This window comes from Melospiza melodia, chromosome 5 (assembly GCF_035770615.1).
Source record: "Melospiza melodia melodia isolate bMelMel2 chromosome 5, bMelMel2.pri, whole genome shotgun sequence".
Classification (NCBI taxonomy): Eukaryota; Metazoa; Chordata; class Aves; order Passeriformes; family Passerellidae; genus Melospiza; species Melospiza melodia.
Window position 1 is genome coordinate 68867108 of NC_086198.1, and position 27493 is coordinate 68894600.

At 38.3% G+C, this 27493-nt stretch overlaps 2 protein-coding genes across 3 annotated transcripts in view; both read right to left on the reverse strand.

Moving 5' to 3' along the window:
- Nucleotides 1-8443: 8443 nt before the first annotated feature.
- TRMT9B (tRNA methyltransferase 9B (putative)) lies at nt 8444-27470 on the reverse strand. Of its 2 annotated transcripts, none has more exons than XM_063157219.1 (4): nt 27405-27470; nt 16286-16440; nt 13123-13296; nt 8444-10372 (listed from the first exon to the last, which is right to left on the reverse strand). In XM_063157219.1, the coding sequence occupies exons 1-4, from the start codon at nt 27437-27439 to the stop codon at nt 9327-9329; spliced, it is 1410 nt and encodes a 469-aa protein (XP_063013289.1). In that variant the 5' UTR covers nt 27440-27470; the 3' UTR covers nt 8444-9326. The 2 variants fall into 2 exon arrangements, with proteins under 2 accessions (XP_063013289.1, XP_063013290.1); XM_063157220.1 differs by lacking the exon at nt 27405-27470 and adding an exon at nt 22500-22604.
- Nucleotides 17505-27493, reverse strand: part of LOC134418641 (uncharacterized) — a 56204-nt gene continuing 46215 nt past the window's right edge. The window contains exon 5 of the mRNA XM_063157216.1: nt 17505-17541. The gene's annotated coding sequence lies outside the window, so the exon portion shown is untranslated. The remainder of the gene's footprint in view (nt 17542-27493) is intronic.

Here is a 27493-nt window from a genome sequence, read left to right on the forward strand (position 1 = left end):
AAGACAATTTTGCTTTCTCATTAGGATTCATAGATGTTTTATACTCTTGTCTCAGTGGTCACCTAATGTTCATCATCTGTGAAGGGATTTTGCAACGCCAGAGAAATGCCAAACCCATCTGAGCTGACTGCAGAGCTCCCCAGACCGAGGCAGGCACTGTCCCACCCCTGCTGTGACTGGTGGATGGGATTGGTGCAATGCTCTGCTTTGCCAGCCCTGCTGAGAAATCACAAGGTCCAGCTCGTGAAGAATTAAACAGAGAGAGTTTCTTTTTTTAGGAAAAAGTCTCTAAATATAGTTTCCTGCTTGCAAGAGGCTTTTGCATTCACTTCCTTAGGACAGCACTTCTGTTCTCCCAGAGCCTCTCTCTATACTTTTCCAAAGTATGTTATCTAAACAGCCAGATCCATATTCCATGGATCTGCCTTGCTCCTCTACCTCAAATGAGTGGCATGTGGGTCCTGAAAGATAATCTGACATGTTTGGGTTTCTTTTAATAAGAAGTTGTATAATAACTAGCTTAGAATAAAACTTGGTACTCCCAGAAGAGCCATTCATACCCAAATCCCACAGATCTGAGTTTTAGGTTTGATAATGATTACACAACTTGATCTGAAATGACCTTAATATACATCTAGGTCCTGAGAAGTTATTTATAAGTTGACTCTGTTTAAGGCACTGTTACCCAAAAGTTAATTTTCCTACATAAATCCCACACTAATGATTCCAGAAAAGCTTCTGCAGTCCAACCATATGGTGATCAGGTGTTACTTTTAAATTTTTATATTTCTCAATTAAAAATATGTTGAGAAACTTCCTATGGTCCTTTGAATAGACTCTTGGCTGGTTTGCATGAGAAAAACACTGCCTTATGTTTCATGTTTACATTTTTTCTTCCTTTCATTTAGGAATATTTTTTAACTTCTTCATTTAACATTTCATTGTTAACTGTGATATTCTCCAGCACTGTTATGAATATTCCTACCTATTATCTCTTTCCTTCTTCCATTTCTGAATCTTTCTGACTTATTTGCTCAAACATTTGCACTTGTTCTGAGGGTAAGCAGGCACACAAATGCAGGAGACCACTATGACACTGACAGCAATGTTCTCAGCCTTGGCAGAAAATATCATTTCACATTATTCTCTGCACACAACCAACCAATTCAGGACAATCCAGCTTTGGCACACATAAACTGCAGGGATCAAACCAGATGAAAAGCAGCCCCAGATCATGCCCTGGTATCTCCTTAATTATGTTACTCCCCTTGTATTTAAGAAAGAGCAAGAGTCTGTATGTATTAGAGGCTGCAGTGATGATTTTCACACTGTCAGCTCTATGTAACCAAGATGTCACTCAGTGAATTGACATCTCAGAGAAGCCACCCTGCCAAATATCCCCTGACAAAGATGGAGCTCAGATACATACCAAAACGGTGTAGGAAGATCACTGTCATTCGAAGTCCTCCTCAGCAGGTGAGGAAGAGACTGGAAGTGTCACCCAAGAATGACATTTCCACAGGGATGTAAAGTGAGATGAGTGTAGAATTTTGGGAATGCGCACTCATCTCTCCCATTTCTTGATTCTCCTTTCATTCCATGATTTCACATTGGCATCTTACAGCCAGTTACACACAGGGAACAACTCTTTTGACCCATGTACATGAAAATACAATCTTTCCTTACTTCAGTTTCATTGCTAGCATTCCATTTTCATGTCACCATTCCTGAAATCTCCATATTTATTATCACCAAATGGCTATCGCTGCACGACTTGTTTATTTCGAAGTTCAATTTAAGAATGTTGAAACTGTTTATGTAGTTGCTGTATTAAATCTGTTTCTTGCATTTATCCACTTGAGCATGGGTTTTTTGATACTCTGTCTCCAGTTAGTTCTCCTTTAGGCTTCTCTGCTCTCAATAAGCCAGAGCCTAATATGTTACCACAGAGACATGATCCAGCTCAGATTGAAGGGCTCCTGGGTTAACCTGCTCACAGACACTAATGGTTTGTTTATTTCATAGACATGTCAATTACAAATTCAGTTCACGATCTGAAGGTTGCTTTGCACAGCACTACATCACTTACATCTCCTGTAAGGTCTTTATGAGAACTGCAAGGCAAAGCTGCACCTGAGGACACTTTGGGGTGCATACAGCAGGCATGCACTCCGTGTGGCAAAGTTCCCATTTAGGAGGCTGAACCAAACACTAGCAAAATCAATGGCTGTAACTCAGAGCAAATTCAAGTACAGAATCACTGGTTTTTCACAGGTAAGTTTTAAAAGTTTCCTTTCATTTCAAAATGTGGTCTCTCCAGACAAGCCTTAGGTATTTTTCATGGCAAATAAAAATAGACAAGCAAAGTTTTGGGGCTTTGAATACCCAGGTCAAGGAGCAGGTGAGAACATGTCTCCCCAGTCTGCCCTTCATGCACACATTTTTTTTTTTTTACGTTTATTTCCTTATGAATCTCAGGTAGAGGCAGGAAAAAGAGTTGGGTGTGCCTGTGGCTCACTCTTCTAGGGACTATGGAAACACTCATGTGAAACTGTGCCCAAACATTTGTTCCATTATTAAACTGACTGCTCTACTTTATATTTAAACATAAATTAAATCTCCCAGGGACCTTTGTTTCTCCTCCGAACCACACATAGGAAAATCCCAGGGTAAACAGGCATTTCTGAGAACCAATACAAAAACCAGGAAAGTCAATGGAATACTTTGGATCCGATTTTGAGGCAATTTTTTGCCTGAATGAGGTCAGATTTCACAAGCTTGAGAAACTTTTTGTCATTCTCTTTAATGTGATTCTCCTAGCACCTTCCCTTTCTTTCCTACTACCTCCACCCAAACATGCTCTGGCTGGCAGCCCAGTTGTACTCATGGCTTAGTCCTTTCTTCCTCACTGCCAAGTTGTTTGCTTCCCTGTCTGAAATTGCACCAAGGGCTACTTACCATTGTATTATAATGTAACTAAAGCATCTTTTATATATGGGGGGAAAAATAAAAGGTTGCATTAAAAATAATAATAATATATGTAATATATGTATACGGAGATAGAGATATATTTGCATCTGCTCATTATTTAAACCTATGACTCAGAGGTTAGATAGATATTTTTAATGGTCCAGTGGTCAGTGTTAGAACACCAGTCTTTGCAAAGTGGAGAGGGTCAGAGCCAAGAAGCAGTGAGCACTCTTGATGGTTATTGATGTTGATAGTTGCTGCTTGTGCTTAGTACAGGCAATGACCTTCATCAGGCTTCATCATGGAATAAAACACAAATTTAAACCAGCCTGGAAATGTATGCAACTTGCTCTCTATTTAATTTTTCATCGTCTCATCTCTTCCATTCTCTTGGACATACTGGAATACAGCTTTGGCCAGTGACCACAAAACATTCCACTTTCCCTTTTTTAAATAGAGAGGTTTACCCTTGTCTGGAGTATCTGTCCTTTCTCTGCACTGCAGCATTTGTTCTGCCCAAATAGCCAATTCCTCCTTTCACAAGAAACACTTTGCTCACAATTAAACCTGACTATCCTGTCTGTTCTGTGGTAAGAAAGCAGAGGTGTGAAGGGTCAATTTATTCCCAGTGATTCTGACATGTAGCATAGAGTCTTCTGCAAAGATGCAGAAGAGAGACATGGAGAAGGACATGATGCTGCCTCACCAAAATGCCTCTCACAAATGACTTCTTTTTATCCTGTGCAAGAGGAGCATCAGCTTTCAATCTGATTGTGTACACACGGAGACTTCTTTGTTATCACATGCGTAAGAGGAGGTTTCTTCAGCTATATATTTTATCTATTTTCAAAATGAAGCTCTCACAAGAAATACTTTCTTCATTCTGAAAAAAGAATTTGAGATGCTGTACAAAAAGCAACAAAAACCTGAAAATTTTCCAGAAGTCAACCTACTTTGTCACAACTGAAGAGGGCAACCTAATACCATCTCACTGTTCCTGTGTCCACTGTTCCATCCATAAACCCCTCATCAAAGCAGAGCACAGCACCTTGCCAACAAGGTGAAAGGGGATGCAGAATTTATACCCAGAAATCTTTTCAAAGCTAGGAGTGCCACACACAGTATCTTTATTTTTTTTTTCCTTCTTTCACATTTTTATTTCTGCTTAGATATGATCATAATTGCTGAATTGCCCCTACTTTTTTATTAGTGGTTTTTTTTTTAGTAGTGATGGTTTTGGTGGGGGATTGGTTGCTTGCTTTTTAAAACATAGGTCAATTTTTATTCTTTTTAAGACAACTTATCTCTGTTGAGCACTGGGAGAAGAAGCAGGTGCAGGTACTGAACTGACAAAAGAACAACAGAGGCATCTGCTGTCCTCAAGCACCCCAAACTCTAGGAAGATGTAGAGATAGCTTAAATGGTTCAAAGGCAGAGATTCCCTGCTCCACAGCAAATCACTGTGCATTCCTGTTCTGCACTGTGTCCATGTGGTCTAGCTGAATGAGAAAACAGCACTAACAGTCTTCTCAAATTTGACATTCATTGAGAGCTTTCCAAGACACAGATTTTTAGAGTCTAATATATTTATTAGCTAATGTGAAGACACACAGATTTCATAGAAAATTATATTTTAACCAAGTAGGATTTCCTGGCCAGTATCAGAAATGGAGTGGCCAGCAGGAACAGAGAGGTCATTCTTCCCCTGTACTCGGCACTGGTGAGGCCTCACTTGGAGTATTGTATCCAGTTCTGGGCCCCTCACTTTAGGAGGGACGTTGAATTACTTGAGCGTGTCCAGAGGAGGGCAACGAGACTAATAAGGGGCTTGGAGCACAAGCCATACGAAGAGCGACTGAAGAAGCTGGGGTTGTTTAGCCTAGAGAAAAGGAGACTAAGGGGTGACCTCATCACTCTCTACAACTTCCTGAAGGGTAGCTGTGGTGAGCTGGGGGTCGGCCTCTTTCTCCGGGCGACAACGGATAGAACAAGAGGACACAGTCTCAAGTTGCGTCAAGCGAGATGTAAGTTAGAATTAAGAAGGAAATACTTCACAGAAAGAGTGGTCAGATACTGGAATCATTTACCCAGTGAGGTGGCAGAGTCATCATCCCTTGAAGAATTCAAAAAAAGACTGGATGTGGCACTTGCTGCCATGATCTAGTTGAATATCGGCTGGACTTGATGATCTTATAGGTCTCTTCCAGTCTTGAACTTCTGTGATTCTGTGATTTCTGTTGAAAACTAGTGAATAGGTTCCATGTGTGGACACAGAATTGACTCCAGAGCAGTACCTCAGATATGGTTTTCACCAGCAGACTGGAAGATAAAATCATGGCTAAATGCCACAATTCATATACTGTGAGAGTAAGAAATGCTGAACTCACACAAGAGAGAAGCACTTATATATATTTAACACTGACACACTTGATTTTCCTCAAGTACTGAAGGAGTCCCAAATCCTGAGAAAGTGCTGAGCAAGAAAATGGGTAGTGCAGCAGATTGAACACACTGTCCATACCAATACAGCCCAACAGTGCTATGGATGCAGTCTGATGGAGACAGGACACAGCAGAGAGGAAGCAGGATCACAGATGTTATTTCTACTCAGAACCTACCCAAGGGTTCACCAGCAACATGTTGCTGGTGGAACATACACAAATCTTCACTCAGCATTTTGAACTGTGCTCATAAGTAACCTGTATAAAAATAAGTACCAGAAAAGTCTGCTAGAATGTTTTTAGCTTTCACTCCTCCACTGTGGTTTTAAAATTCCTACAAGACGAGCTTGGAAGAAAGTTAGTCACTGTTAGTACCAAAAAAAATTACACATGTTCATTTCTAATAAAAACATTTATCAATGATTACAGCTGCATTAGTCCTGGAAAAGTCAGTCTGTTCAATGTATTTTTTACTGCAGTTGTGGTGCCAAGCAATAGGATGAGAGTCAATTGGCAGAAACTGATTCAACTTCAGGTGGAAGTTTCACCTGAATTAATTTTGTAAGGAACCAGGGCATGTTTCTCATGTCATCAAAACTTCTCCACGTGCCACTTAGTGCCACATAAGCATCTTAGGAGGAACCCAAGACCACTAAGGCCAGAAGCAAGTTTTTTATCAGCAGAATTGTGACAAGATTATTGCCCAATTATCAGACAAGCAATGTAAAAATATATTTGCCTTTTACCTTATAGCAGTCAGATCTTTCAGTCTTGACATTGCCAAAAGTTTAAGCATTCAAGGACAGCCGGGTTTTATTTACTTATTCATTCATTTACTGTACTTTTTAGTGGTATATCCACTTCTCTGAGCACATTAACTTTGTAAGCTATTAAAGTCTAGGATGACATGATTCTGCTGGAAATTACCTTTTGCTTAAGATGTGTTTCCTCAAAACAGAAAGCACTCAAGAGAGACCTTCACCATGCTCTGAGTGAGGTAATCTGGTATATGAGATGATGAAGCTGTTACTGATCCAGGCAGGCCCCATTAATAGATGGGAGACTGCCTGCAAGAATAAAGGTTTGCTGTGCAGACTTCACAGTCACAACCTCAGCTGACTGACCCCATTCCATAAAAATTATGCTACATGGTGATGACACATCCTCAGAAGACACCTGAATATTTGGGGAAGAAAAACCAATAGCTACTCACCAAACCTCCCCTCTCCTTCTCCCAGGAATTTATAAGAATACAATCCAAAAACAGCATCAACTCAAAACATGAGAAAATTCAATACAGAAATAAGGATTTGTGAAAAGCATCCTTGGGCAAGAACCTCAAACCAAACAATGCATGGAAGTCTACAAACACAAAAGCAGTTCAAAACACTTCAGCAGCTTGGAGGGGACACTGTTATTCAAACAGATAGAGCAAGAAGCATTAACTGAAGCCTGACACAGATTCAGTCTCTTTCAAGGATGACAAGTCTATATTCTAAGAAAATGGAGACCTTTCCTTTCTCAGTTTATCCCAAATTTCATCAGTCTACTTAACTACACACTGAACATGCCACAGTCAGACTGTAGACATTTGTAACAAAATGATCTTGTGATGTTCTTTCTCCCAAATAATTAAATTCAACTAAAATCTTAATAGTAATAAATTCAACTAAAATCTTAATAGTAATAATACTCAATAAATTTTTATATGTGTTTTATAAAGTTTCTTCATGCTGGTATTTAGGGATGACGTTTCAGAATTGGATATAGCATAATAATAATCTACTGCTTTCTGAAATGCAGCCCAAATTCCAGGAGTGCTGAATATCCACTGGCATACTTTATCTGGCAGCAATCGACTTCTCTTCCAAAATTCTCAAGCTCATCCAGAAATTCCCAACAAAAGAGGCAGGCCTGCCCTGTCTGACACAACCACATTGCAAATGAGGTGTGGATCTCAGCACAGTCCATGCTGGCTCTTCAGTATGGGAACTTTGGCACTGAGTGTCTGAATCTGGAGCCTGAGGATGCAGCAGATGCAGCCCCCTCAGGCAGGAGCAGCTGGACCCAATGAGGCAGGGAATGTGGGCCATTTTCTGAAGCATGGCTCATACACAGCAACTGAAAGCCACAGCCTCAGGCTGCATTGAAAGTAACATTTAGATTAGAGTGGAATGGTATTGCAGAAGCCTCAAATGTATGGTTCTTTAGCCACCCTTTGATTTTCAAAGGCCTGTGGGGAGTGCAAGTGGTACAGACCCAGGAAGGATAAAGTGTAAGGATCTCAAGCTATGAGGAAGACAAAAATGATCACTTGAGGATGTTGCTCCAGTAGATAAATCTATAATACATTACCATGTGGCAATTAACAGCTGGGAAGCTACATCAAAAAATACTCAGCACCATCAAGGTTTTCTACTGAACAATCCCAAATCCACCTGCTCATGCAGCATAGACTGGAAAAGCTTGGCATTTCACTCCTATTGCCTTGTATTCAAAGCTACTTGCTCAATAATAGGGCAGACATCTTAATTATATAGCTCTTTAAAACTGCTGTGACAAAAGGGGTGTGGGATTTTGGGGTTTTTGGGGAAGGGGGAAATCTGTGCAGCTCCACTAAAGGTCATGAAATCACACCAGCTGAAGATGTGCCCTGCACTGCAAGCGCTGACTATGAATTAAGCCCAGGCATGGAGTAACTCTGTGATAATGAGGTAATCAGCCTCTTCTAGCCCTGCCTCAGTTGGCAGTTCCACCACTGATCTTCTGAAGCCAAAGGTGCTTTTTATCCCCAGCACTATAAACTGCTACAACTGACTACAGATGGATAGTGATGGTATGTCTTGGAGGGAACAGGAAAGTTGTGTAAACCATCTATTATCACCTAGGTATCAAAAGGTTCATTTAAACTTCACAAGACAAGAATTTGTAATTTATGTGCAAACTGGCCTTATCCTTTTCCTGTCTACATTATTTAACACACGTTAACATATATCCTCATGTCTGTGAATAAGAAAAGTAAATACAACAGCTGACCAGATATGCACAGCATTTTTATTAATTTAATCTTAGCTTCCCAAGCTTATCAAAAAGATGTATGTATTTCAAGGATTTGATTTTTTAGAACTTTACATAATACTCATACTCTCACAAATTCCTCTGACTTTTATATACACATAGCCAATGAAAAACTACGGCAAAGGAAATTAAGATAAAGTATTTGTGAGAGCTAACACATAAAACTTCACCTGCACCTGAGAAAAAAATTAAATTATTTTTAAAACAAAAGTAAAAAATACTGTTCTCAATCTGTGCTGTCATTTGCTCCCAAATACAAACATCAAATTACAGAATATGCAGAGCTTGTTTGGTACACAGTTTTTTGCCCATTCATAACTCTACTCCCAGCTAAGGAGCACTGGGACCATGCTTGCTCCCAGTTCTGCAGCATGCACCCTACCAGTGTAACAGTCAAGTACAATTTTAGACAGTGTCTATGTCTCATTTTTAGGCCTTCAAGAATAGGGAGCACTGTGACAAACCTCTGGCATCTGAAGAACAAAGACTAGACTTTCTACTGAGAGGATATTTCTCATAAAAGATGTCCTGATCCTTGTTTTATAAAAAGGTTTATTTCTCAATAGAAAAGTATATTTTAAAACACAATTATTTGCTAACAGCAATATAAAACTCTACAGTTTTAACTTCATAAAAGTTTAACAAAACATAAATATTGTCTACCATTTACATTCCTATATACAGATCTTGCATTAGCTAGTTAAATAGTTAAGAGATAATAACTCAAAAATGAATGGCACACAACTACAAGATTCGAATTCCATGTCACACTGCACAACCACAGTAACACAAGGAAGAGCTTAAAATCCTCAATCACTGGATTCTGCTTTGTTCTCTTTATAGCGATGTTCCTCTTCTCTCTGCAATAATGCACCAATTTCCATGGTCATAGCAGGAAGAAAGTATCTGAAGCTCAGGCACATTCTCTTCTACCAGAGAACTCAGCTCTCCTTCCCGAAAAACATGGTAATAACGCATGAAGGCCTTTGTATCCAGCATGGCATCAGTCTGGTCCCCAACAGACACTGCTGAATCCAAAGCTGAGTCAGTGGAGTCAGTTGTTGAAGTTCTTTTGAAAAACTTGCTGGCATCAGACTTACCAGCACCATCTTTATTACAATCACAGATGCAGTCCTTGTCTTCCACTGGGCCATTTATAAATGAAGCTTCGTCCCCCTTGCTCTGAGCTACACTCTGGTGTCCTCCATTTAAACTTAAATCCTTCAGGGCATGTGTGGCTGGTGACCACTGTGGCTTTTTGAGAGACAGGCTTTCCACAAACACATCATCATCATCATCTAAGCTCTGTTCATTTAACAGAGCCCCATGGTGACTGAAATCCAAGCTGCAGTGCCGTGAATGCTGAATGGGTACGGCACTGTTGGCCCACACTGCTTCATGTTTCAGGTGCTTCATTTTGTCACTTTGCTTTCTCAGGGCTGATTCATCAAGGGATCTGGAGAAAAACCATGAGCGGAAAGACCTTCCTAGAGCACTGTAAAATCTGTTTTCTTCCTCAGAAATTTTCATGCAGCAGGCTCTGGGTAAGCAATGGTCCATATTGCGGGGATGTTTTGAATCCGTTTCTGGCTGCAGATTGTTTTGGTAGCTGCACTCAGAGATGACAAGCTGTGCAGGGTTTATGTCTTGGCTTTTTGCACTATGGACAAAGTCACTCTTATCTCCAGATTGATTTGATTCTGAAAAATGGCGAGAGCACAAGGCCTTGTTCCATGGGACAAATACATCTTGTTTCTCAAAGCGACGATTCTTTTGTTCCATAGCCCAAACATAAATCATTATTTGGCCTCCAGGTGTCAATATCCTTGCCATTTCCTTTATTGCTTTGATTCTCCTTTGTTTAGTTGAGAAATGATGTATCACTGTGGAAAAAGAAAGGTATTATGTACTGAATATCAGTAATGACAAAGCATTTCCATCTTCAACCTGTTCTACATGTTCAGTCATCTCAGTTGCCTCATTCCAAATTATCACTTGCTGCAAGTCAGCAACAGTGCTGAATTTACAGGTACCACAAAGGAGGTTCACCTCAGAATGCTCTCTTTGATGATTGTGTTCAATAGATGAAAATAAGAAAATCTGGAAGAAGGAAATCAATCTCCTCCCAAAACAGGAATTCAATAAAAGTCAGGCATATAAGCTGAAGGTTTCTGTTTCTCTGCATAACCCTCTGCATAACCATGGCAAGCTTTCCCTTAAATGCCTAGCCTTTCGGTGAGTTAGATAATATCAAGCTGACTTTAGTTTTTGGCACAATTTTCAAACTTATCTTACTGAAAATAGAAAATCTTTTCACCATGTAACAAACACAGCAAAATGTAATATCAGTAAAAAGATATTTGAACTTTTATATCAGCACACTTGCAAAAGATCTAGTGAGAAAATTTAGACAATATTCACCATTGCTTTAATTTTTGTCAAATTAAATTTAATTTTTGTAAAAAATAATGTCTACATTGCATGGCTCAGCATTTTATAATTTTTTTTTACATTATGTTATGGTAGAAAAAATAAAGTCAAATTTAAAATAAAAACTTTTATCACAATATTTTAGTTTTTCTTTCCAGGACAATTTACACATTTTCAAATTTCACTTCAATGTGAAATTATACTACATTTCAAGATTTCTACATTATTTTTATCTTCTTATTCTCCTGGAGTATGAATGAGCCAATTTTAACAGTCAGAGAATAGGTAAGAGAACTATTTTCTCTCTAAACTCTCAGAGGCATTAACTTGTACTGAGTTTGGACACATTGGTCATGTTGCTCTATATATCATCAGTACTAGATTTGGTTCAGTGATGTAAAGAGGACTGATTCCATGATTTTGTTTCAAGTGGACTTGGAGCCAGCCACTTCTACATGAAAAACATTCCATCTACCCATGGAACAGCAGGTAATAGAGTATGTTCTTACCTGAAGATATTTCTCTATAAATTCAGAAAAAACTTATTATATGTGCTGCTAGACAGTAGCCAATTGTAGGTGTAGAAACAGTGTTAGTTCAACACTGCAGTTATGAAAAGTGCATCCAACTAGCCCTGTCTTTATTCAAAACAACAATTAAATTACCAAGGGGGAAAAAATGTAGCTTTATTCACAAACTGCTGAGAATACAAAATAGAAAACTCTGAGAAGAGTTTCCCATCTATATAGCCAGTGTTTGTTTCCAGTGTTTGTTTTGTACTCCTGACTCCAAGGAATCTTTTTCAAAATTGCAAAAAAAAAAAAATCTAGAAAATCTTTTTTTTTTGGTACAGGATAGGGAGAAGGGAACTGGTATTTCTTATACTGGAGTTAGGCCATATATCACCACAGAACCTCCTGCAAAATTTTATCAAAATTGACAAAGATAGCATACACACACAACTTTAATTTACCAGAAAGAAATAACAATCAACCAACAGAATCTGTGCAAATTCTTTAATGGGTTAAATATTCCTTCTGGTTAGAATCACTCTGGTGGTTCTGCAGAAAAATCAATGCTATAAACATGATTATACCAACAGATCCAAGAAGAGTACTTGACTAAGTACATAAATACTTGTTTTTCTCTGTAATAGGATGAAAACCACTTTATTTAGAATTAGATGGACACAGGCATACCATGTTTCTACTCAAGAGAGATTAAAATCCATTATTGTTAAATGTACTGAAATAGCATGTGAACTTTTAAACTTGTCAGGCTTATAATTGATATAAACACTAGATAGGTATGCTATCCTTCTGAGTCTGCTGATCTGATAAGCACTGAATGGTGCTACAAGACCCAAAATGTGAGTAGGGCTCACTGGCTAACTAGCCAACATGAAAGCAAAGTAATATGGTTACTCCTTGTGTATTAGTCACCCTTTCCTTCCACTTGTCTATGTGAAAGATACATTTTAAAAGAAATTTATATCACATTTCAAGTAGTTTGTTGATTGCTATCAATAATAATTATCATGCTTTGTACTTTGTTGATGAATTAAAAAACCCTGAAAGAAGCTCAGTCAAGACTAGAGCTAAAAACCTAAACTGTAACTGGGTATTCTTTTTTTATCTATGCTTTGCAAATTATACTTCTCAAATTACGAGTAGCATTTTCAAAAAGAGAGATCAGAAGAGTTAAGATGCAGAGATGTTCTGGTCATTTTATTCAAGAAGTGCTTGTATGAATCTGAGTGCTTATGACTAAGAAAAATCTGAATTCATAATACATAATACTTTATATGAATACCAAACTCTGCTATAAAGTTTTCATTTCGATGCATTTGCTGTTCAAAACAGATGCTATGGAGAAACCAAGAGTTTGTCTTGAGCATCTAATCTGTTTAAGCTTTGAGCAGCCATGTTTAGATTAGTTTTCACTTGTTTACAATGCATGCTGGAAGGAAATCTTTTCTCTAGCACATATAAACAAACAAGGGATATGCATATTTCCTTGGTCAACAGTGCCTCTTGAGTAATGGGAGTTTTGTTGTTTCATGTTGACTAAATTAATTTAAGTTATATATCCTGTAATTCTAAGGAACTGTTTCAAAACAATTAACTGAAATGAAGCCACATGGAAAGAAAAGAATGCTCAAATTCTCATTTGCTGGGGCCAGAATGTAGGTATGTTGTCTTACCTCCAATTGAAATGACTGCATTGAAGCACTGATCCCTAAAGGGAAGGTTAAGGTTGTCACACACCAGAACTTCATCACCTTTCTTCCTTGCAATTTCTACCAGCCCCTCACAGTAATCACAGCCCAGATTATACACTTGAGTGTTGACACTGAGATACTTTCCAGTTCCACAACCTAAAGAAAAGGATACTAGGTTAGAATACATATTCCAAACATTTGTTCTCCCTCCCAAATCAGTGAAAATAATATGCAGGCTTTTCCTAATCCTAAATTTTCCTGGAAAACAAAAAGAGGGTTTGTGCTGACTAGCCTAACTGCTGCAGAGCTCATGTGGACTGTTGAAATTGTATGTTCACACTATTAGGACTGTAACAGCACCATCATCACTGACAAAAATACTCATTACACAGCCCTGTACAATAGCAGGTTTTCTGTATTTCTGTGGGGAACAAGGACAAGAGCAGGTGGGAGGAGGAAAGAATGGTCCTCTGTATTGTACATCTTTGAGAATAAAAACCCAACCACGCTGCTTCATACTGAGTCTTTATATAGCCTGGTGTCCTGTTACCAACAATGAGCATAAATGGGCACCCAGGAGAGGGTAAGAAAAGGATAAGCACTAAGGCACTTTCCCCAGTGCCATTCCAGCTTGCAGTTACTTTCTGTTCAGGGGATTTCCTGAAGCCAGTGTGTTATGTCTTTTCAGTGATCTGCAACAGATCTCTTTCCTTTGCTTAAACCCATGCAGTACTTCTCCAGTGCATACCATTTCTCTCCAAGAAGTCCTGAACCATAAATGCCACTGACACAAGTCAGAGTGGAAAAGTTTTACTTTAGATACAGACTCGAAAATAACCATAAATCATAGAAGTTCTTTCCATATTGCAGGCACATCCTCTTTTTGGCTTTGTGCCAATGCATTATAACCCATGTAAATGTAATTAACTGTTCCAGAATGTCTTCTACCTAAAAGTCTGTCTTCTCACAGACTGTGCTGTAGTGAATTGAATCTTTCAGAGGATCCCTCAATGCCTTATGCATAACAAGCACTTTTCAAAATTATACTGGGAGCCTTTCACTGCAGCTCTGGGTCACTAGTGAGCAATAATTTCTGAATGTTGACAGCCAAGCAAAGGGGGAGCAGTTTGGCAAAGAGAATCAGCTCAGTACTGGTAATTCAATTTAAAGGCCTGGAGTTATCTTTAGAAACATCACTGCTTCTTGCAGCACTGCTGCTCTTGGTGATGTTAATGTGCACCATAATCTAGAGAGACAGCACAGGAATTATTGCAGAACTGAACAGCACTTCAGCGGTGAAAAAGAGCATATTTCTCAGCTAAAAGCAAGCACTATTCTTTGAGATAACACTTGAGAAAAATGGAAAATACTAATATTGCAAATGCAGTTCAAGGAATATATGCACTAATACATGAAGCTCTGCATGTTTGAAAACTACAAATTTTAAAGATTTTTATAAATTATTATTCATTATTGTGTTTGCTGAAGAACATTTATTCAACCATCATTAATTTGGGAGATTCAGTTGCTTAACTCATGGCTTTTGGTGAAGTGCTTTGTAATCACTGTGAGTCTTTGGAAGTACAGGGTCCTCTTTGGAATAACTGTAAATAGTGTCAACAATCCCATTATTCTAAATATCTACATTTGCCAGAGATTCACTTTTAAATGAGTCTTCAGGAAGGTGAATTCCTTGAAGCTAACAGTGGTCAAGCTATTTTCATGTGTTTTGATCCATGAAAAATATGGAAAGTGGATCATATGGAATATGATCCATGAAAAGGCAAACAGACAAAATTATATTTTAGTAAAAGGCAGTATTAAACTGAAAATTACCAATTAAAGATCTCATTTTGAAGATTTTAGTGCCACTTTAGTGCAACTCCTACTTAAATATCTTTAAATATGAGGTTTAATAAGATCTACAGGAATCTGACTATCGTGCTTACTTTTGGCCTCTTAAAAGAGGTTTAATAAGATACACAAGATCCCTTGTGTGCCTTAATGGGAGAATTCTTATTGGCAACTGTAAGGATTGATTTTGATGAAGTCTCATCTTCTCTCCAGATGAGACTGCAACAGGGTGACCTTAAGCTTTCATCAATCAGTGTTCTTAGAGCCCCAAAAAACTTTAGCTAAGATGCAAATGACTTCTGCTGAGGTGACAATGATTTTAGCTGACAATGTTCAATCTAGCTCTCAGTTGAGTGAGTGTAAGCCATTGGATATTTCCTGAGATTAATGACAATGGTGCAGACATATAAAAGTAGCTACATGCTCAAAATAACATTTATCAAGTATTTTTGGTGTAATGCTCAACAGCAACAGGAGAACTCCATATTATCTCCTGATTACGGCCTACAGCATATTCAAACAATGTTTTTGTCTTATAGGATAAAGCAGATGCATAATTTATTGCGCACATTTGTTAAACCTTGCTGTGTAAAAGTATTCTATTAGTTTAAACAGTATGGAAAACACAATGGTACAAAGTGCATTTGTTTTGCAACATGCTGTGTGGGACTGAAGCCATAATGAAGCAAAGGAAACGTGCCAGCATCTGGAAGCTCCCTGGAAAGTCTGCAGGAACAACAGAAAATCCAGGTATAAATACTAGGGAATGTAGGGAAGTCAATGCCATAACAGGAAAACACCTAAATATGGTGTCCATACTTAGGATCACAGGAAGATTCTTTTTTTTTTTAATATATTTTTAACAGCAGTCATATAAGATTTCTCTTAATAAAAAGCCTTGCTAGGAAGAGTTTTAGAGCAAATGAAAACAAATAAATTGCAGACTACTATTACATAAACCAAGTGATCTAAAGAAGCTGAAATATTAAATAATTGGGCTATTAACATAATTTTTTCGAAAGGACTCCAGGGGAATGAAAGGCCATTAAGCTGGTGAGGAAATTGATAGATTAAGACTTAGCTCAACAAAAATAAGGGAAAACATTTATTTACTGTCTACATGATACACTGCCAAAGAATTAAAAGAAGCAGTATATGGCATCTAGCATTGGGACTTAAAAACAATTTCAAAACAGATTTAAACAACTTAAAAAACCAGTTGATCTGAAGGTTACGTATGATTAACAAAGCTTATAAACAATCCTTTATGCCACCTCAAAGAATGGCTTACCTATATCAACAACGAGACTGCCAGGCCTCTGTTCCAGCAGGAAGTTCCGAACACGAGGCCATGCTTTGGTCTGCAGATCACTGAAGTAGGCAGCTGTATTTTCATACACACTGTGCACATGCTGCTTTTCTAGCTGGGTAGCCTCATGTTCCATCCTGAAAACAAAATGAACGTTCACAAACGGTTGCAGTATAGACTTTATATTTTATAGACTTTATATAGGCATGCATAATTCAGGACCTTGTACGCCTATATTCATAAATTACATCCATCTACCAGTCATATTTATAAAATAGTCTTTACTCAAAGGATCTGATTTTATTTCATGAAAGTCGAGAAAAAATGTGAATGTATCTCCTCCCTTGTGAAGCATTATGTAACTGCACGTCTATGCAATAATAGGCACATTGCCAAGTTCCCCAATATAGTAAAAGCTTATCTGGTTCAAAAGAGAGCCTGAATTCAGTGAAAGTGCAGAATGGATATAGAATCATAGAATCATTTAGCTTGGAAAGACCTTTACAATCATCAGTCCAACCAGTTGTGAACAGGATTTTAAGAACCAACCTTCCTGTTGTTGCTAATGTGAACAGGCAAACTACTAATATGTTACTTGAAATACAGCCTGGTCCCTGAAACCTAAGCCCCTAAATCATGCATAAGTGATTTGTGGTTTATCACCCCTCTAGAAGTTATTAACTTGCTAAAATTTTTCAGCAACAAAACCTCGATTTCCCTACTTCCACTCCACTATCTTCATGTCTTAGCACAGTATTTTAGTTTAGTGGTCCAAGAAATGGTATCTTCTTAAACTTTAAGTATTACCCCTGAGCTCAGGTAGATACCAAGTCGATGCAGACACTGAATCTCTTCATACAGCATCTTACATCTTCCTTTATGTATCCTCTCATCCAAGGACCAACCAGGTGAGGTTTGAGTATCTGATGAAGGCTGATGCGGTTACATTCCAAAGTGTTAAGGCATTCTTCAAACTAATTTAAACTGCCTGTTTATATGGGAAATATTTCTTCCCATTATTAAAACAAAACTTATTCAGTTGTCCAACAATTCCACAGAGATTAAAGCCAGATTCCAAACATCAAACAGACTAAGCAATGTATTATCAAGATAAAATTATAAAAGTGACTCCTTTGACTGTATTTGAAAAGGTCAGACGCAAAGACTTTAATTTACTTACCTTGATTTTCAAATATTATACATTTAGGAACCATAATAAAAATTTCTTCTTCCTGTCACTTTTAGTTTGAAATACATTAGTATGAGAGAAAAGATAAGAATATATGAGAAATTATTGTATCTATGAGAAAAAACACTTTTATTATTTTTTTTTTAATATATGTGTAATAAATAATGTCAGCTGGCACTGCAGCTGTTCTACAGACACAACCTGTCCTACACCTGTCCTACAAATACAATCTTTTTAATTTAAAAATAGGAGTTAATCCCAGTGACTGAAAAAAAACAACATACTACAAGTGTGTGTGAATGTTTACAGAATAGTATGTAAGGCTTGATCCATTTCACTGGTACTGTGTAAGAGGTGGGGACAAATTGTTAATACTTTTCACAGTCTATTCTGACTGTAGTATCTATTAGTACCTCTCTTCAAAAGATTTATGTTCAATATTTTCACAATCCTTTTCTTTTTTCTACAATCCACAATTTTCTTTTATCCTGCATTAGCTCACCTTTTACTAAGCGAATATGTACATATACATAAAAAATTAAATTCAGAAACAGTATAGTACATTGCTACTAGGCACATTTTCAGTTTCATTAAAGAGTGAAAAGCTGTAACAGACTGAACAAAAGAAGCAACATAGAAATTATGAAATAATTGAAATTATATTACATGCACCAGAAGTTACTCAATCAAACTTTTCTAAGAATCCATTTCAAGTTATGTTGTCACATGGAATGGGTTAGATGCAGTAATTTCAAGTAAGTATTTCTCAGAGTCAAAAGTCCAATCCTTTGTTTTTATTTGACCCTTAAATAAAATAAATCAGGTGTTTCATGTTGCCAGCTGTCTTTTTTCTCTGTCTCAAAATATACTCTGTTTCATTGTTGAAGTGCCTAGGAGTCCTCTATTTATAAGTAGTAATTCCAAAGACTAACAATCATTTCTTTTATTTTGTTGCCAGACCAGCTCCTTGCTCTAATTTATATTTCATGTTCAGTTACTATGTGGTTCAGTGTATCCAAGTGCTTTCTTTTTATCTTTCCACTTGAAGCTCTTCGTTCAACCTTTGCAGTTCTTGAAAAGAACTGAAAAGGCAGAATGTTTCCAACCATTCATGCTGAATTCCAAACGCTGTCTTTTTTTCTCTATTTTCCTCAAATGTCTACATTGAATTCCAGTGCAGACTGAGAAAGGGCTTCGTTTCCTATTGAATCCAAGACCATTAAGTTCGTAGTTCTTCCTTTAAATTTCTTGTTCACTGGAACTGGTACTGAGTCTTCAGCTACACAGGACATGCTGGAGACTTCCATGTCTTACAACATTCCACTAGAAATTATTATTTTTAGATATTCTTAATAAACATTGTCAAGAAAATAATTTGGTTATAATAGAATAACGGTGGTATACTAAAACACAAATTATTTCATCCACTATTTTGTAACAATTTCCACTCCTGCTGATTGTTTATATTTGGCAAACAATTCAGGCACATGATGAAATCAAACTTGCCAATTTGACTTTCCAGTCAAGATTCATAATACTATCAGGTTTTACTTTGCAGCACGGCAGGAAATGTCCCAGCAATTACCCTCTTCATTTCAATGTTTACAAAACACAAGGAACCTGAGGAGTCTCCCCAGACCTGCAGCTGTACCATTTTCACACAAGTAAACTGTCACCAAAAAAACCACAGGAACTTAGACCCGTGTAACTTTACCAGCCAAACTCAATGCCCCTATTTCTCTTTCTAAACAAAAACAACCATAACAACTTCTTTGCTTTGAAAGTAATAGTCAGTGCCTCTGTTGGACATGAATTGTAGAAAACGTTCATTTCATCCAGCTTCTGGATTTAACTTCCTAGATAATTTGAAAGTCTGTTTCGCAAAGTAGGTAATGAAAATATGCCCAGAAATCCCACTGCTTCAGCATCTGCTCCAGTTCTCATTTAAGCTTCCCAGAAGCTGTCTGACAAGACCAGTGAGGAGAAGCAGAAGGTGGTAATTATGGAAACTTTTCCCTTGCTCAATCCTTCTTCTCTTGTACTTATGCCCCTGCTAAAGGGCTCATGCAGAGGCTTGGAGCAGAGATGGGAGTGTGCAGTAAATTGGCACTGAGCAGTTCAGTCACTCTGAGCTGTTCAGTCACTCTGCAGCAAGTCCTGCCAAGTCCCTGAGATGTGAATGCAGCTCAACAAACACCCAGCAACTGCAAACAAGCAGCTTGGATAAAAACTGAAGAGCAGGAATCTCTTCCCCTTCAGTGCTTCCTGGGCATCCTCCTGGTGATTTGTTCATGAGACTACAAGAGGCCCTTGTTGCAGCTGGTCTATTCAATGAGGAAACTAGATGAAAACTGTATTTTAATTCTGCTGAATTTGCAGGGAAATGGATCACCAGTCCATCACAGATAACTGTGGTACATTAACAAATTGTTTGGAAGTAAATGGGTTATAGTCCACTGACTTTTTCCTACACTGCTCTTTTCCCTCTTTGTTAAAGAAAAACCCAAAACCAATCAAACAAACAAAAAAAAAACCCTAAAATATTACACCTTCCAAGAAGGTAAAAGGAATTGTACAAACACGATCTATATTTTCATAGCTATATATCTCACTAAGAGTTCTCTGGCTCTAAGGTAATCTAATTTCTTCCCATTCCATTAACATTCTGCAACCTTTTAGATAATTAATTTTTCAAGGATACTGCTTTAATAAAAGTCATGTTGCTTGGATATTTTTTATTGCTGCTGAAGTAGGAAATACGTTTCAGCAAGTGGCCTTGAAATGAAAACAACCAAAATTAATAACCCCCATTTCCAACACTTTTTAAAAATAATGTGTGGGGTTTTGGGTTTTTTGGGGGAGGGCGAGTGTGTTTGAATTTTTGTTGTTGGTTTTGAAAGCATTTAATTTACAGTGTTGACTAATGGTATTAAATATTTCATCCTCAATTGGACAAAATATTTGCTGGCTCCCAGATTCACTGGGGTGTCCTGAAACTGAAGGACAGGAGGTAGTGTTCAGTCCAAAAACACTGCCTCTAGCACAGTCTACCAAAAGCTCTTCACAATTACCTGCAGTTCTGAATCACTTGCAGATCTCCTCACCTACCTCAAGTTATCTCCTCCCAGTCACCTACAATTTTCATCTTCCATGTTCTTTTCATTTATTACAACTTCCCCCATCTCCTTTAGCATGTGCTGTGTCAGCAGGACTATTTAACTTGATACAACACAGTAATACTGTGAAGTCCTGACCTGGCTCTTGCACAGCTCCTCCTTGCCTTTCTACCCAGGCCAAGCACAGTACCCAGCATACATCACAAAGCTTTTGTCAATGGCCTCTTGGAACCACGCTGTCATTTTCCTGCATTGCTCTGATTTGTCTTTAAATCAATTGCTCTTGATTAATTTGCACCACAGGCCGGCCTTGTCTTCTCTCTTGCAACTGCCCATTTTCTGTAACCCTTTGATGAGCAGCATGGATTCACTCCATTCAGGGCAAGATTTCAGCCTATTAATGAGGGCCCCTCTTAGACACACTCATTTTCACATGCTGATGGGAATTCTCAATATCATTTCGGGTAAGAAGAACTGCTTCAAAGACCTAGGAAATTCAGCACAGTTGTGTCTCTCTTTGTGGCCACAGCAACATAAATCTTGATTACACATGCAATAACCTAATTAATTGCTTAAATGGAACAGGATAAACCACAAGGGCTAGGTCTACATCCTCAGTACCCTGCTCTCCAGCAATAACACAAGCAGTTGTAGCTTTTAATAACACCTAAGTAAAAGGTGGGGCAGTTCAATTTGTATTTCTTCCTTCAGCCCTAGAATAGGGAGAATCACCTATTCAGTGAGAAAAGTTTCCAGTTTACTTCCAAGACTTATCAGTCTTTTCATTCAAATACAGGTAGCTATGGAAATTGAAGCGTACAGCTCTAGTGGACTATAAACCACAGTATTTTTCCCATGCAAAGACAAAAATCCAATTAATCTCCAACAGCAAAACGTCATTGCAGCCCTTCTGAAAAACAAACCTAAGACTTCTTTATTAGAACTTTGCTCACCCTTGGATTGAATTATAAATTCAATAGCAGCAACTTCTGATTGATGGTGATTTCTCATTTCAATAATGCAGACAACAAAGTGATCTATGCCAACATGCTGAGTGGCTTCCACCTTAAGCAAAGCAGCTATATTAGTAAACAAATGGTAATGAAACAAACTAATAGGAATGCTGTCATGAACAGTTAAACTAGCTGCAATGAAAGTTTAGCAAGAGGATACAATAGAGGATGGTTTGCTTACATAAGGCTAACAGCTCCAGTAATTAATTTCAACCACGCATGAACCATTATAATCCCATGAAAATGCAGAGCCTGAAATCAGAGCAAGGGGAGCTCCATGCAGCATTACCAAAACCTTTTTGAGCTGAAATTCTGCTTCAAAACCCTTCCTCCAGTGAAGCTTAGAAAATTCAGAAACAAAAAATAAAGAGCTGGGACACATTTGACAAGAACCACTGTTAGCTGATACACTAACTCTGAAAAGAGCATTTTAAAGTAATTTCTTTGGTTGAAATGAAGTCACCATCACTGTATTTTTTCTTACTAAAATACATGGAACTTTGTCCCAGCAAAACATTAAAAGGACTGAGACTGCTCTTACAAGACCTTGGACAAAATAAGCTTATAGTTCAAGCTCTAGTAACTCAAAATGACAGCCATTCACTGTCACATTCATTTTGTTAGCTTTGTTTTCCAGTTCGGACAAAACCTAGTACTATGCACTGCACATTCTTGGATCAGTTAATCATTTAATATTCCCCTTGCTGTTTTGCATTTAGGGTCATAGTCTATATAGATGAAACGTTGCACTGTAAACAGATTTGTTTTCACTAAGTACATAAACTGCATTCTGTAGATAGGTAACATTCTGCTAAATGAAAATGCACAAACATGGACCCCTGGCCATTAAAAAACCCTGGGAGGAGAAGCATACTCACACAGAAGCTTCACAGTCCTTTTACGTGTCTGTTCATCCTTACTGTCACATCAAAACTCACAAATCACCTCCCAGCACTGAGTCCCTTCCTACTGAAGTCCCACACAGTCATAAACCCACGTGATGCAGCATGTGCACTGATGTGGATCTTCAGATCCTGCTCAGAAACACTCTGTACAGGCATCAGAGGACAAGTGGGGACTAGGAAAAATTTGGTCTACTAAGCAGGAAGGAAAGTCTAAAAATAAGTAGTGCTGAGAAGAGCAAAATGTTCAGGTTTTTCTTCTTCACTATTCATATTAATTGCCATCAGGTGTCAATGCATAAGTGACAAAGGGATAAGAACTTCAGGAGAGAATAGGTTGGGGCTTTTAATTTCAGGGTTTTTCTAAACAAGCCTAATACACAGTACGTAGGGAGCTGATTGCACTGGTCTCAGGTCAGACAGTCTCAGAGCCACAAGAAATTAGATTTGAGAAACTGAGGGCAACATGTACAACCCCTGGTCTCATCATATTCAAGTAAAAAAATTAGGGACAGTCGTTTAAGATTTTGGAAATTGCAGTAGAATGGTACAGTTGATACCATTTTGAAGAGGATATTTAGAGGGTTGTTATCAAAATTCACTATCATGCTGGAAGGATACCCTAGCAAACCTGTCCAGAAATATGCCTTGGACACTCCTCAATAATTTCTTAGTATGATATTTGCAGACAGACCAAATCATCAGGGTCCAAATGAACTGGATAATGGTATGAGAATTCAAATGTTTAAACAGTTCAAAACAGACAAAAGCAAAGCAGTTTTGATAAGAATAACCAACTGCACAAAGACTGAAGGAAGCAGGATGGGATGACTGGCAGCAGCTCTGCAGAAGTGGATCTGGGCCATATAACATTTCACAGATTTAACACCATACATGCTATGTTGTTATGATGGTTTTAGCAATATACTGTTGCCAAAAAAATAAGAAAAGAAAAAAAAATGGGATCAGTGCATAGAAATAGGGCAAGTTACATAAAATTTTCCTTCTCCTACATTCAGCACTGCTGGCATATCAGTATTACATTCAACTTCAAGCAAGAATAAAATAGGAGAGAACAATTATGAGATACAGTATATATCTAAGAGATCAGAAATCACATAAATCCTGGGGAAAGAAATTTGTTTCCAAGTGATGGCCCAGAATGAGAGAGCATCATCTCATAACAAGAATGACTGTTGCAAAGTGAAATACCTGTTTTGCCAAAACTGAAAGGTAGAAAAAAGACAGTAGCTTAAGCCACAACAAGGAAGATGTGGATAGGACACTTTAAACAAAAGAAGAACAGAAAAGCATTCAAAATGACTATGGATTGGGTAGGACAAGGAGCCTCTACCAATGGGGTTTTAAAGACATGAGTCAGTTAAGCACCTGTCAGGAAATACTCTGTACCCTGCATCACTATCTCAAAGCCCCTGACCATGCCAATCTACCCATAAGCTTTAAATGCAGCTATTTTTTCTCCTTGGTCACTGCATGTCTCAAACATTTGTATACAATTATCATGTCTCCTCATTTTCCAGCAGTTAAGCAAGCATTAAATATTTAGCACTTTCCATTTCCTCTGATGAATCAGTCAAGGTGGTCTTTTACAAGCACTGTTGTCATTTTAAGTATCCTCTCCATATGTCTTGATTCTTTAGGCCAAGGGATAGTCACAGGAATATTTTATTCCCGAATGTCATTCTACAGTTCTTGAATTACAGTTTTTAAAATTTCTTCTGTTTCCTCACACTCTGGGTTTGTGTTTAGAGTACTGTTTTCAGTTGGATTAGTTTTAATTTATGCAGTATAATTCTCCTTTTTTTTTCAGTCATAGAGCTCATCACTGTTGGTGCTTACATGATACTTGCTGTACACAAAATACACAAAACCTCCCCATTTAAAATTATTTACAAACTGACTTAAGACATTAAACTACTTGAAAACATATCTTCTGCTGAAATCTCAGAGACAAAAAAGGTAAGTAGCACATTATCAAGTAGGATCTAAAATGGAGGCAGGCAATGGCTACCTTTGATCTCAAGATATAAAATGTTGTAGAATCGATTACAGTAATTACAGAACTACTAAGTGGTTTCTCTTGATACATTTTATAAACTACTCTTGATTATAATGTTTATCACAAGTGAACATATAATTTCCTATCTTAAAATATTCATATACAAATGTATTCAGTATTCAGCATATTTGCCAATTACAGTTTAAAAAGAACAGATCTTGTGGTAGACAGTACTAGGTAGTAAGTTATCTCAGTAGATGACCACTTGAATGAAATCAAAGCCAGTATGACATTTTTTTTATCCTACAAAACTAAAAACTCTGACTGATACACTTTGGTGGTTTTTTTTTTTTTTTTTTTGGTAAGTTTTAGTTATAGGAAGCATGTATTTATATTTATTTCTCAAAAAAGAAAAGGTGTCTTATATGTCTTTGAGGCTAGTGCTCCGAAGAGTCTTAAGTACTCTCTAATAGTAACTGGGTGTTTATGCAGCTGACAAAGGCTCCTGAAGATACACCAGTAATCCTATCAGGGTCCACATTTAGACCCAGGCACAGAAAAACTGCATTATGTTGTTACTGAAAGGTTGAGGTGCAACCTCTGTGAAGTGTCTGACACTGACAGCTTCTTCCAGTGGTGACTGGAGTAGGCTGAGCAGCGTGAAGGCCTAGTGGTGCTGTAGTCAACATCCCTAGAAAAGATCCCTTGTTTTCATAAATCACCAGACCTTCACTCAAAGATTATTTCATTTTAAATGCATTATAGTATGAGTGATAGCCTTTTACATAACTTGTTATTTCCAAGCCCTCTATTTTAAAGACAAGAAAGGCTTTGAAAAACGTAATTTTTCTTCATCAGCATGGAAGGGAAAGGCTCCCTGGGGGAGCTGAAATTTCACATAAACACTGCTGAAGTTCTCTATTTAGAAAATATTTTAATCCTGTGGCCTTTTTAGGTAGAATTTATTCTTTTCTTAAAATCAGGAAATTATTGTATGATACAGGAAAAAAGTTGATACTACAAACATCTGTATTTAAATGGAGAATCAAAAGAAACATTAGCTGAGAAGAAACTTGAGCTGTAAGTAATTAACTTCTCTGAAATTATTACATATTGATATGAATGCAAAGCTTTCTTCAAAATTGAATGCTTTTCAACAGCAAAATACAAACCAAGTTATACAGTGCCTTCTGTCCAACTGCGTTCTGCTTAAACTTTTCTGACAGAAAAGAAATCAGCCAGGATTCTGCGTCACATGAGTTTAAGTCAGTTACATAAAGCCTGGCTATGACACAAGTATTTATCTTATTTTTCAACAGTTAGACTCTTTTTCTCCCAATCATTCAGTTGTTACTCCTACGTCCATTTATCAGGGTAAATACAACATTTTTTAAGCACCAGTGTTTTTACTCTTCATTTTTAATTAAAAATTATTTCATAAGCATATAGAGGTCTGAAATAGTTTTCCAATCTCTTTAATCTTCATAAATATGAGACGTGTGGCCCTCAAGCCATGGTTTTCTGTCAAACAGGAGTATTCTGTTGCTATTATGGGCATTGTTGTTCACATGGGCTGTGAACTGGCCCATGTAGATCCTGGTACTGCAAACAAGCGGACATCTGCTTAACTTTATGCTTATGAATCACCTTACTGACCTCAGGTAGCCTATTGAAAATAACTAAAAGCAGGAATTTGCAAATTATATTTTTCAAGACCAAGCCTTGCACTGTTTCTACTGTACCATATTCCGATTCATCCATCCAGAACAGACAGCAAAATATCTGCAAATCTGAGCTTGCATGGGAAATGTTTATCCCTTGATGTAGGGCTGATTTCAAATTCTGTTCAAAGACATGGTCTATAAATAGCAAATATTCCTGAAATAAATGAATTTATGGACTAGACTGAAAACAAATTACTAAAACAAAGCCAACCCTCTGGTGTCCATCAAGGGGCAGGAGAAAGTCCTGAAAGGACCAGTTCTGTTGCTCGTGGAGAGGCTGCTGAATGATTTTCTTATCTCTTTCTCAAGTTTCATGCACAGAATCATAAACTCCAGCAGCACGCTTCACCTGAGCAACTATATCAGCAAGGAATGTTATCCTGTGCACTAAGTCAACACAGCAGGGCTGCTGAATTCTGCCAGAAATTCTTTGCAAAGGAAAAGGCACGAGTGAGCTGACTCCCTGAGCTCTGGCTGCTCCCACTGATGCTCAGCGGGAATGAAAATCCCTTTACAAACATTCGTTAAGCAGCGAACACTCTGCAATGCTGAGAGCTCTATGTGGAGGCAGTAGCTCGGTATTTAGAATCCTCTAGGAAAAGAAGAAAATAATCATGAACTGTTACGGCTTAGGATTGCTCCAGAACATTGCTTAGGACTGTCTGCCAACACACAGCGCGTACTTAATTTTTAACTAAGCAGGCGACCACGGAGAAACTTGCTATTGCCGTGGTAAATTCCCCCCATTTGGTAAAAACTCCCCTCCCCAAGGGCTACACCAAATTCAGCTCCAGCATCCACGCTGGTTCCCAGCGCTGCAACCCGCGGCTCGTTCAATCCAAATGTGACACGGGGGGAGCGGGGACACCGCACGTGTGTGTAAAAAATTACTTAAATCCCTAAATCCTTCCCTCTCGGGCTGGCTTAGCGCCAGAAGGGCGACTCCCGGCTCTGCGGGCAGCGTTTTCAAGACGATCATCTCAATCTGCACAAATGTACCGCGACGCTTTTTTTTTTCCCCTCTTTGGCTACTGGTGTGAGGTCGGGGTGGGGTTTTTGCGCTGGGTTTTCCCTTGCCCCCGGGGCGGAGCGGGCTGCCCTCCGCACCGCCGGTTCCGCGCTGCCCGCCGTGCTCACCTGCTCCCGCGGCGCGGCTCCGGCTGCGGCTCCATCCCCGCGGCGGCGGCGGCGCTCGGCCGTGCGGGCCGGGCCGAGCCGAGCCGAGC